Source organism: Apium graveolens, chromosome 1 (genome assembly GCF_009905375.1).
Source record: "Apium graveolens cultivar Ventura chromosome 1, ASM990537v1, whole genome shotgun sequence".
NCBI classification, from domain to species: Eukaryota; Viridiplantae; Streptophyta; class Magnoliopsida; order Apiales; family Apiaceae; genus Apium; species Apium graveolens.
Genome location: NC_133647.1, coordinates 191,816,410 through 191,828,164, shown reverse-complemented (window position 1 = coordinate 191,828,164; position 11,755 = coordinate 191,816,410). Strand labels below are relative to the sequence as shown.

The 11,755-nt window shown below is 31.3% G+C and overlaps 1 protein-coding gene across 1 annotated transcript; it reads left to right on the top strand.

Annotated features, from left to right (window-relative positions):
• Nucleotides 1–996: 996 nt before the first annotated feature.
• LOC141674303 (beta-glucuronosyltransferase GlcAT14A-like) lies at nt 997–5,312 on the top strand. Its single transcript, XM_074481029.1, has 4 exons — nt 997–1,819; nt 4,041–4,116; nt 4,206–4,321; nt 4,438–5,312. The coding sequence occupies exons 1-4, from the start codon at nt 1,327–1,329 to the stop codon at nt 4,950–4,952; spliced, it is 1,200 nt and encodes a 399-aa protein (XP_074337130.1). The 5' UTR covers nt 997–1,326; the 3' UTR covers nt 4,953–5,312.
• The last annotated feature ends 6,443 nt before the right edge of the window (nt 5,313–11,755 follow it).

The following is an 11,755-nucleotide window of genomic DNA, read 5'->3' as shown; positions in this document are numbered from 1 at the left end:
CCACGATTGTCATGAATATGTAATAAAAAAATCGTTAATATTAGGTGTTAAACCAACCTGTACCTCTAATTCTGCAATGTACTGTTATTTAATAACGTCTAGTCGAATTTTACATATTTTGGGATCATTTCAACCTGCTAACATTTTTGTCGGAAAGATTTAAAATTGATTGTATTTAATTTGACTCGGTTAATTTTAACTCTGAATAGAATTTTCACAAACTACAATATTTACAATTATTTTAAAAAATGCGTAAAATAATAATGTAGAATTGTAATTAATAAAATTTCAGGAAAAAATTCTGACCATCCACCAAAGTAATAATTTCGAAGTCTGAAGGGTTTTAAAAATAGGAGTCTTCCCTTTCGAAATTAATAGAATATGTTGACTTCGTTATCACTTATCACTGTCTTTTTTTTGAGTAAATCGATGTCTTTGCACATATAGACTTTAATTTAATGGTTTCACGTAACGAGTTACTTCGTGTCCGAATAGTGGCTTTTTGGAAATCTGGAAACCTTAAAATAAGTAATTTATGATTTGAAATGAATAAGTGTTAAATAAGTAATAAATTGATAAATACTTATAAATTATATAAGTGTTTGGATAAATTTATTTATAAGTCAAATTTTTTTATTTAAATAGATTAAAATAAATAATTATTAAATATAATTATCTTAATTCATGAATTTTAAATTAAAAAATATTTTAAAATTTTATTTTAAACTCAAAAATTTTTAAAAAAAATGAAAAAATACAAATGAGTTGAAAAAAAGTACGTAACCGCTAACATTCAACTTATCAGCTTATAAGTTATAAATTTAACTTATTATAAAAGTCAACAAACACCCGTTGATAAATTGTTACGGATTTATAAGTAAGTAAGTTGGTTTATTAGAATTGTTCGGGCCCTTAGTATACAGAAATGGGTCCTATTCTATCAGCACTCCACGTACACATACGTATTTATTTTTTGCTTTTAAAAAAACAATTCCGACAGGGAAAGAAAACTAAACTCCAAGTCATTCATCTCTCTCTCCCTCCCTCTCTCAGCTCTCTCCCTCTCTCTCCCTCTTCCTCATCCCTCTCTCTCTCCCCCCCTCATCTCTCTCTCTCTATCTCTCTTCCTCTCCCTCATCTCTCTCCCTCTTCCTCATCCCTTTCTCTCTCTCCCTCACCTCTCTCTCTCTCTCTACACTTATGACTTTCCAGACAACATACACACACAAAAAAACACATATTATCTAACATTGACTAACTGAATTGAACACTTCAAACTTCAAACCCAACCCCAATTCTCTTCTTCTCAGCTCCAACAACTCATCAATGGGAGGAGCTAAGAAGAAATGGCTCTTCACTCTCTTCTCTCTAGCCTTTCTCTCTCTCCTCATCTTTCTCTCCTCAATCTACAACTTCTCCTCCACTTCTCCCCACAAACCCTTCTCCTCAACTCCTCTCCACACCCTCACTTCCCCTCCCTCTTTCGCTTACTACATCTCGGGCTCTCAAGGAGATGTTGATCGCATTTTTCGATTACTTTTAGCTGTTTATCATCCCAGAAATTTCTACTTGTTGCACATTAATGCTGGTGGATCAGATGATGAGAGGAGAAAGTTGAGTAGTTTGGTTAGAAGTGTGAGTGTGATGAGGGCTTTTGGGAATGTTGAGGTTATAGGGAAAGCGGATGCGAATACGTATATGGGAGCTTCGAATATTGCTGCCATTTTGAGAGGAGGTGCTATTTTGTTGAAGATGGATAAAGGGTGGGATTGGTTTGTTACTTTGAGTGCTTTGGATTATCCTTTGATTACTCAAGATGGTATGATCATTGACCCTCTCCCTATTTTCTTGCTTTTCGGATTGCGTTTTATTTATATTTTTGTTTTAAATTGTTAAAATTTATTGTTTTGTCGAAATTAAGGGGTTTGTTGAATTGCCTAAATTGTTAGATTTGATTGAATCGGGAAGTTGATATATTAGGCGGTTTAAAGGTTAGTTCAATTAAGCGTTTGAGGTGGTGTTAAAGTCGAGATCTTTAAGAAACTTAGGAGGTAGATACAATGGAAATTGTTTGATTTGGGTTTTAATGATGTTGAGATTTCATTTTTAAGGATCTTGATTACCCTGTGATGAAGAATTTTGACTTGATTTTGGGGCTTAATAAGTTGTGAATGAAAATCTAGAGGGGTATGAATAGATCCAACATGGAAATGTAACGAACAAGCCGCGAATTATAGATTGCTTTGATGGTTATACTTCATTAAAGTTTTATTCTTGAGTGTTTGTTCGGTAAGTATCTTATATGAATTGTTATAACTACCTTGCATAAACTTCTCTTATTGTGTACTGAGACGAACAATATAACATGGGAATACATTTTTTAAGGGTAGGTCATCCAATTTTCTGATGAAACACTCTATGTTTATTAGTATATTTTAACCGCCTTATCATCTAGTTAAAAACTTTTTGCTACATGGTAGTGTTATGAGGCGTTGTGCTGCAACCAAAAAATGACAATGACTATGAATTCAGTTATATTCTTAAAAGGTTGATTTTAAAAAGAAACTATATTTATGCTTATATATTAAAAATTGGAGATAGAATGTTTCAGTGTGTTAAATTTGCCACAGAATAGGGCTATTTTACCGATACCTGAAGAGCGGTTAGTGTGTCGGAGAGTGAACTCTGTGTTTCTCCACTCTTGTTTCATTCACTCCTCTCCTCTTTTAGCATACAGGGCCTCTTATGATACACTCAAACCTTTTGTGAAATATTTTATATGAGACATGTTTTTTTACTATGCAGCATTCTAAACATCTGTTTCAATATGAAACAATTCGCACACTGTTTAGTATCATTACTAACTATTATTCTTATAGAAGTCCTTCACTTGCAATTTGGGAGGGGTTATGTGTTTTCTATATATGTTCACAGTTTAATTGTATAATTGTAATTGGAATAAAATTAACTGACCATATATATTTAAGTTCTTTCATACACGTAATTGTTATAAACATATAACAATAGAAATCTTTAACATAGATCTTTACCGAGTTAATAATATTCTAAAAGTCCACTTCAGTGCTCGTCAGAATGAAACGAAAAATGAATTTAGAAGGAACTATCTCTGTTTCTGTTTAGCTGAATTGCTCAGTAATGGCAGGAAGTAGATAAGCTTGTATAGTGAAAAAAGATAATATTGTAGTTTAAAAAACGGATACTATTGGACAGAAGGATCTTTCTACCTTGTTGGTCTGTTCATCCAGCACGTCCTACTTAGATCTTTTGGAAGAGAACAATGTTTTACTAATGTAAAATATAACAAAGGACATTCAAATCTTAATTGAAGCCATTTTCATAGAAAACCTACTTGTCTGCATTTCAAGGAAATTCAAGTGCTGGAGTCTGGACTAATGTCGGTCCAAATATTTGGCATATACTTATTTCCCTACTTTGACTCTAGAATTTTTTATTAATAGCTAAATATAACTCGACTATGAGACCGGATAATGCCTCCGTGATTTCATGCTTTGCTTAAGAAATAAAATTGACAGAATCATCTGAATTATAAAGCTGATACACAGCTGTACAAAGAAACTGTTGGGTAAATTTGGTTGAAATTACGAGATGTGTATGGGTTAGGGGCCTAATGGTTAATAGTGGTGCCCAGTGCCCACCTCCTTTCTTTGGCAGTTAACCTGATGCATTTGTGTTATTAAAATTATGGGGTCTTGATACTTTGTCATTGATTTGCTATTGTCTGTGTTCTTCCCTTCTATACTTCTGGCCTACGGCAATAGGACATGTGACTTGATTGTGCATGGCAATATTAGGGAATGGAAGGGGTATGTTTCAAACCATGTTTTTTTGTGGTAATTATTACCATGATATTTTAACTGTGTTGGTTAAAATTTAGGGGTTCTGTCACTTAAAATCTTAATGATGACACGTGGTTGAAAGGTCTTTAACTGTTTGCTGTTAACTCTGAGGCCTTAAGTTGAGCTGCTTCTTCACTTAACTGTTTTGCTCCCTGTTTTCAGACCTATCCCATGTGTTCTCCTCTGTCAGTAGAGATCTCAATTTTATTGATCATACCAGTGATCTTGGATGGAAAGAGTAAGAATACCATCCATTTATCTCTTTTTCTTGCTTTGTGTAAGCAATCCAGCTTATGCTGAATAATGATCTTTATGATATTGTTGTAGGGGGGCAAGGGTCCTTCCAGTTGTGGTTGATCCAGGCATTTACTTGGCCAGGAGAGCTCAAATCTTTCATGGCACAGAAAAGAGAAAACTACCAGACGCTTTCAAAGTTTTTACCGGCAAGATCCTTCCCATGTTTAATTTGTTGATTTTCATTAACTATTATGGTGTTTACATGATTGAATCATCACATATATTCTAAAATTTGCCTTGACTGTATATATTTTTTTCTCAGGTTCTCCGTGGGTCACCTTGAGCCGATCATTTCTTGAATTTTGTGTTCTTGGCTGGGATAACCTTCCACGAACTCTTTTAATGTACAGTACAAATGTAGTTTTAGCCCAAGAAGTGTACTTCCACTCGGTTATTTGCAATTCACCTCAATTTAAAAATAGAACTGTCAATAGTGATTTAAGATATATGGTGTGGGATGATCCCCCAAAAATGGAGCCCCGCTTCCTTAAAACCTCGGATTACGAAGTCATGGTTCAGAGTGGAGCTGCATTTGCAAGACTATTCCAAAAGGATGAGGCAGTACTAGACATGGTTGACGAGAGAATTCTCAAGCGTGGTAAGCATAAAGCTGTACCAGGAGCATGGTGCAATGGCCGAAAAAGCTGGTTTACGGATCCATGCTCACAATGGGGTGATGTTAATGTTTTGAAGCCAGGGCGCCATGCAAAGAAGATTGAAGAGACTATAAACAATCTACTTGTTGACTTAAAATTACAGTCCAACCAGTGCTTATGAGGACACAGCGTAATCAGGGAACACTCTAAGGTACCATGCCTGTTCTCTCCATCTTGTTACAAAGTAGGAGTATATGATTACAATGCATTCTTTGGTCTTCAGCCCCATTTTTGTTTGAGGTGCTATTTTTGTGACATAGCAATGTTAATATTGTCAGCTTGATACTAAGGGGGCAATGTAGAATGGTTAGGACATATTTTCCCTGTTTTATGACTCGGGGTTAAATATTTATGGATAAGACTTCGCCAAAAAGAAAATTACAATGTGGTATACGTATTTCCTCGGTCCTCTGCAATACATACTTTCTTCGGCTTGTAGCATGACCGGTTTTTTTTTCAGTTATACATTTCTGTTGGTTAACATGATTTTCCCCGGTCCAGTCCAAGTAAAAAAAGAGTTTTAGAAAACGGAATCAAGATAAAAATATGTGAAACGAGACTGAAACTAGGATATATGTAAATGTATATATGATCTGGTAAGAAAACAGATGCAATGAAGTTGACGACACACTGAAGCAATAGCAAGGATCTGATTGGAGCTTCTACTTTGATGTATAGTAGGATCTTTTGCCCGCTACATGGTGCGTGCGAGATTTTTTAAAAATAATCAAATATCTATGTTAGTGAAAGATAAAGTTACGAGACTATAGTTTTTTTCAGAATTCAATGTGGCAATAGTTTTAAAAATCGGTATGAAGCGTGTTTTTAATAATTAAGTAAAGTTCATAATTCTGCAAAATAAAATATTGTTTTTGTTTGTTTTAAAAAGAAAAATGTAATTTTAAATTATTGGTTCTACTATCGAATATTGGCGCATAAAGACATGTAAATTATCTGGATCATCATTTTTAGGTAGGGGAAGAAATATTCGCGAGGTTATGTCATGTGTCATAATCGCGTATAATAGTTCCTATTCTTTTTGGACAATGCCCTTTATGTTTTTTTTTTTTTTTACTAATTTGACTTGTATGCCTTACAATTGAATATATGTCGTGGGGGTGAGCGAGAATCGAACTCGTATCCTAGGACGACAAGAGATAAGCTTTTAATCATTTAAGATATCTCATCGTGCTCATGCCCTTTATGTTTTAAATCTTCATTGTTAATATAATCTTATCAAGGTAAAGTCAGGAACTTCAATAAAAAAACAAAATTATACGCAACTTTTAAAAAGATCTGATTTACAAAAAGTTGATTATCCTTATTTCCTTAGGTTATGAAATGAGTCCAAGCTGGGCAAGATCAGTAGACAAGAACCTGCGTACACGGAAAATGTTTATTTTATGGCCGACGTCAAGCCCATTTGCTTCTTTTAAGTTTACTTAAAAACTAAGCAAAATAACGGCAAAAATAGCCTAGGAAAAGGCCCCAAAACGGCATAGATCTATATTTTCACACATTTCCCAGTTTGTTCAATATGAAACACGTGTTGGATATATTTTGAGACTATTAAACAAATTGTGTCTCATTCGTTAATTAAAAATCAATGAAATTAATTTATGCTGCCCTTTGTTAATCGAATTTGACGGTTTCGGCAAAAGTGTGATAAGAAATGCATTTTCTATCTATTTGTAACATATAAAATAAAAAAATTATATGATAATTTATATTTATTTAATTATTTAAAGTTCCGGATAATTATTTATACATTTAATTTTTTTTTAAACAAATATGAGTTGTAATCCGTGTTTTCATACATTTTCACGATGAACGAGGATCAATAAATTAAATTTTTAATCACTTGAACTATCCAAGTAACGGGTAACAAGGCTGTAATTCGATTCTTTGAATAATTTAAGTGCTAAAATGCTAAAATACATACAATTATACGGAAAGAAACAGACCCCCAGGCCCCAAGTAAGCCCCCTTGAAAGCCTCAGGTGGCCACTTCGTAATTGCATCCCTGGTGCACCAAACATGCAAATATCCTATAGCCAAAGTCGACGCGGCTAATCCAACACGCTCTATTTCCCAATATACATCACTCGTACTTCTCTATAAATACATCTCCCATCTCCATTTTTGCTATCACGTTCCTCCTTACAAACTAAATCATACTGGTACTATTCTTACAATGCATTCATCTGCTCTTCGTCCCGTATCGTCTTTAGGTTCATTTTCGCGCAATCTGTCTAGTCGAAAAATAAATCTTAATCCGCGATCAAGGCATTCAAACTTGTTGATTACCTCTGCTTATGACAAGAACCAGAATGGGAGGGTGGTGAACGAGAACATGATTGTTCTTCGAATGCGAATTCGTGATATAAAGATGGCTGAGTCGAACGAAGATCAAGATGTCTCCGAAAATTGGATGGAGTGGGAGAAAACATATTATCGTCAGAAGTATAGTTCTGATATAACAAAAGGAGTTGGGATGTTGCAGGTAATGCTAATGGAGACTAGACCCAGCTTGGTTTTGGGAATGCTTGCACTTGTTTTATTTGGTCTCTCATATTCCATGGTTGTGGCTGTTTGCATGTTGATAGACATGGCTCAGTTTGTTATTCATATCATCCTGTGAGATACTTACTGAGATGCTTGATTTATTATATAAGATATGGTTTTTCCTAACATTTTATGTTTCTTTGATGACTAATTGCTAAGGTTATATTTGCGGCATGTTCCATTAACTTTTTCCGTAGATAAGAGAAAAAAATGTAGAACGTTAGAATTCTTCGACTTGTTCCTGCGTAATTGTTATAAAAGAAACAAAAGAAGAATTTCTTTATTTTTATGTCCAACATTTTCTAACTACTTTTGATACTACAAGAAAACAGGCTAAATACAATTGATCCAAAACTGATCACATTTAGCTAAATACGACCGCTAATGATTGTATTTAGCTAAATAATTTATTTGGTGGGAAACTTTTCTCCATTTTTTAGTGAGATCAAATTCAACCGTACAAAAAAATGGTCGCATTTATTACTAAATACAACTGCATAATTTTAACAAGATTTCAATTCGATCGCTGGCAGTTGTATTTAGCCGTGTCCAATTAAACAATTGAAATCGGTTGAATTTACTTCGGTTGAGTTTGTACGGTTGAATCTAGTCTTAATTTATTGTAGTGTGAAAAGATTAGAAAAGAAAAAGAATTAAGTCATTATATATATATATATATCTATATATATATATATTTTTCATTTTATCCCATATTCATGAACATAGTGTTAAGAATTTTCTTTACGTTGATAGAGTTATCATTTATGTATAAAAATTATTTATCCGACTTTGTGAAAATCATACATTTGGGATCTAATATGCTTTGACTTTGTGTATAGTTTCGTCCCGAGTTTATTGGCAAAAAAAAAATAAAATTGTCCCGCTTTGTACATTGAACCTTTCAAATAGCAACTGATGCTTATAATTTTGGCAACAAAGATTAGATCAAGTGACAACAAATAACTCCGTACACGAAAAATGTTTACAGCAGAAGTACTGCAAGAAAGACGGCCGTGTAAGTGCATCATATTCTAGGATTACTACTTAAAATAGTAATATAGTGCTCAAATGTTCTTTTGACAAACACATTTCTGTTACATGTGATTGGTTTCTTATTAAGCACGTGCTAAATTCGATTATTATAAAAACAGATTTAAAATGTAGTAAACGTAAAAGGCTATCGACCTATATTTACTGCTTCAAATAAATAAAAATACAACATGATGCGTCCTCATCATTTTCTTGCACTTTTTTTACACACATTTCCATGTTATTATAAACTATAATTTCATAATATTTTATAAAATTTCTTTTTATGCATAAAATATTTTAATATTATAATTTTATTTAAAAAAAAATTAAAAATAATAAAATATTTCTTTTTATAAAAGTATTAAAATGCAACCACGCCTCCAAGGAAAAGTAGTTAAGTACATATTTCAAGCCCGCAATGGTTGACTCAGTTACTTAGTTAAAAAGGGATAATTATCATCTTGTTCACAGGTTCGAATCCTGAAAATTTATAATTATGTCTTCTAAATCGAAGAATGTCATTTAAGTACGGTTTATTTTGATTCACGTGATTTGTAGGTTATTGCGTGAACTCGTAGGATTTATCTGGTATGCCCCGAAAATAGCGGTCGTGAGTGGCTTACAATCAAAAAAACATATTTTAATAGAAATGTAAATCATCGTCATTATTTTAGTTTATATAAAGCAACCCATTTTCACAGCAAAAACATGAAAATTTGTTGTAAAATGTTTAAAATGTAGTTTTGTTCAACTGAAACTGATCCTATCTTTATTTCTGTCTTTTTTCTCACAATTTGAGAATGGTTCAGAGTTAGTGTACGTGTTTTTAGTTATCCTTTAAATCTTTACAATAAGTTACGTTATTCAGTAATTTATATTATATTATAAATCTTCTTTTTTGTACTATTTTTTTTTTAATTTATAATTATAAATCTTGCTAAAGGAGAATCATCCCCTAAAAGTTTCAGGTGTCACGTACGTTCCGCATTTAACACTGCTTATTCAACAAATATCATTCACGTACTTTAATATATATGCATGGATTATTATAATGCAGAAATCTTTTTAGCGAAAAATATAATTTATCTGTACAAAAACCTGATTAAGACCCTAGTTTTCATACCACTGCAACAACGTTGTCAATCTGCCTTGATTCTCCAGTTCATACATTTTGAGAAAATATGTTTAGTCCAAAAACTAATTTTAAGCAGATTTCTAGCCAGCCCTTCAAACTGGTTTCTTACCTCTTCATCCAACAGAAATCAAAACGATAACGTTTAATGTCCTATTTTTTTTTAACCACTGTCCTTTTTTATTGTCCTAAAAAATTAATCTCATATTAAAAAAACTTGCTTAGCAAACGGAACGGAGAAATGTACGCTAGAAATATGTATTTGCTTCCTATTAGCGGTGACTATTAAATTTGCACTAATAAATAAAGGGATGTACCCTAAGTACGCCGCACAAAGGTCAAAAATCGGACCGGACCGTACCGGACCGAATACCGGATTTTTTCAAAATTGAGGACCGAGGACCGGATCGATTTGAACCAGTTTAATTATGGGTGGTGCTAAATGCAGTAAAAATTTGCTTCATGTAGTAATCAGTAATTACTAGTATGTCCCTCATCTCTAACCTTGCAAGCGTTAAATAGCGGTCAAACATTCAATAGCAGTCTTGTAATCTTACAAACATTAAATAGCATGATAATCATAACAAATCTTGTAATCTTGTGTCAATCAAAACTAATCAAATTGTATCAATTTGTTAATCAAAATGGTCTTATTAACTAATATTTTTTATAAAGTAATTATTAACATGTAATAACATTACTTGAAAAAAATAAGGAAATACTATTCTTGAATTAAAAAATATTTATACTTAATTTAAATAATAATAATTATTGTAAAACAAAAAGTAAACATATAAAATGTCAAAAAACTTAGTAAACTATGTTTGTAATCGGAATAAAATTATAGAATTTTTTTTTATAGAAACTAAAAATATATACTTACAAAAAAGAGAAAATATGTAAAAAACATTGAACTATCTTGGGTAGATAAAATTCTTTAATTCCAACTGAACATTTTTGTTTTTTATATGAAGTTTTGATTTTTGCATGTATTTAATATATTTTGATTAAATAATTAGAAATATTATTAGTAATTTTTTTTGTAAATCAAAATTTACTAATAAAAATATAAATGTGATAACTAAAAAGTGACGGACGGAGTACTACTTTAATGTATTTCGATTTATCTGCTTTCCTCGTACTTTTTGAAGTATACTTCCTCCGTCCTTTTTTATCCCTTTTACTTATCATATTTCTTTTCAATGGTAAACTTACCTATTTTTTTACCAATAATTAATCACTACTCTTATATTATTTACAAAAACCTAAAATTATTTATTGATGTATATTAAATATACTTTCCAATGATATATATTTTTAATTTGGTTCAATTATAAAATATTTATTTCATAGTAAACATTTAATTGTGTTTATTTTTTATTATTAAATGAGAACTCAAAACAAAAATAATTTCTAATTCATCACACTTTAACGCCTAAATAATATAAAATTTACATTATTGTTAAACTCAACTCGAATATAATCAGATTAAATTTTACGTAGACAAATTCTTGTATAGATCATTTTCGTAAAAATATAATTTTGAAATTGGATAAGAGATGATCTAATTATCAATAAATATGTATATATGTCATAATATTTTATAACAAAAATGGTATTATTCACTTAATGATCAACTAAAAAAATTGTAATTACAAAATTGTTTTTGGAACAATTGAAATTTTGTTCGGATTTTTTTTTTATCTATTTCACATGATTAACCATGAAACATTAAAAAGTACCGGAGAAATTTGAAGTTGTTTTGAATGGAAAAAAATTAAGGACTCTCAAAAATTAATACATACATGATCGCCACTTAAGAAGGACATACAAAGTAATTTAAGATAATACCGGTTAATTTATTAAGTATATTCATTTATGAGAAAAATAATTTTTTTGAATCACTTAATATGGTGTTAAATGCATTCATTTGCATGAAATACAAGGGAAGACATTCATTTACACAAAATACAAATGAAGGTTAAACTTGTAATATCGAGGAGTAAAAGTTGACTGCATTTAGAAATCATGTTAATTAATATTTATATAAAAAAAAATATTTATATAATTTTTTAATTTTTTTCCAAATTTATATACATTAAAAATTTTGTTATTTGTTACGTCAAAAAAAAATTAAAAGTAAGTACATATTTTATTATTTTAAAAGTAAATATAAAATCTTAAGAGTATGAATA

Excerpts from the sequence above, each read along its gene's own strand:
- LOC141674303 (XM_074481029.1), top strand. The coding sequence starts at position 1,327 with ATGGGAGGAGCTAAGAAGAAATGGCTCTTCACTCTCTTCTCTCTAGCC. Across the intron at positions 1,820-4,040 it reads TCCTTTGATTACTCAAGATG|ACCTATCCCATGTGTTCTCC; the intron begins GTATGATCATTG and ends CCCTGTTTTCAG. Across the intron at positions 4,117-4,205 it reads AGTGATCTTGGATGGAAAGA|GGGGGCAAGGGTCCTTCCAG; the intron begins GTAAGAATACCA and ends ATATTGTTGTAG.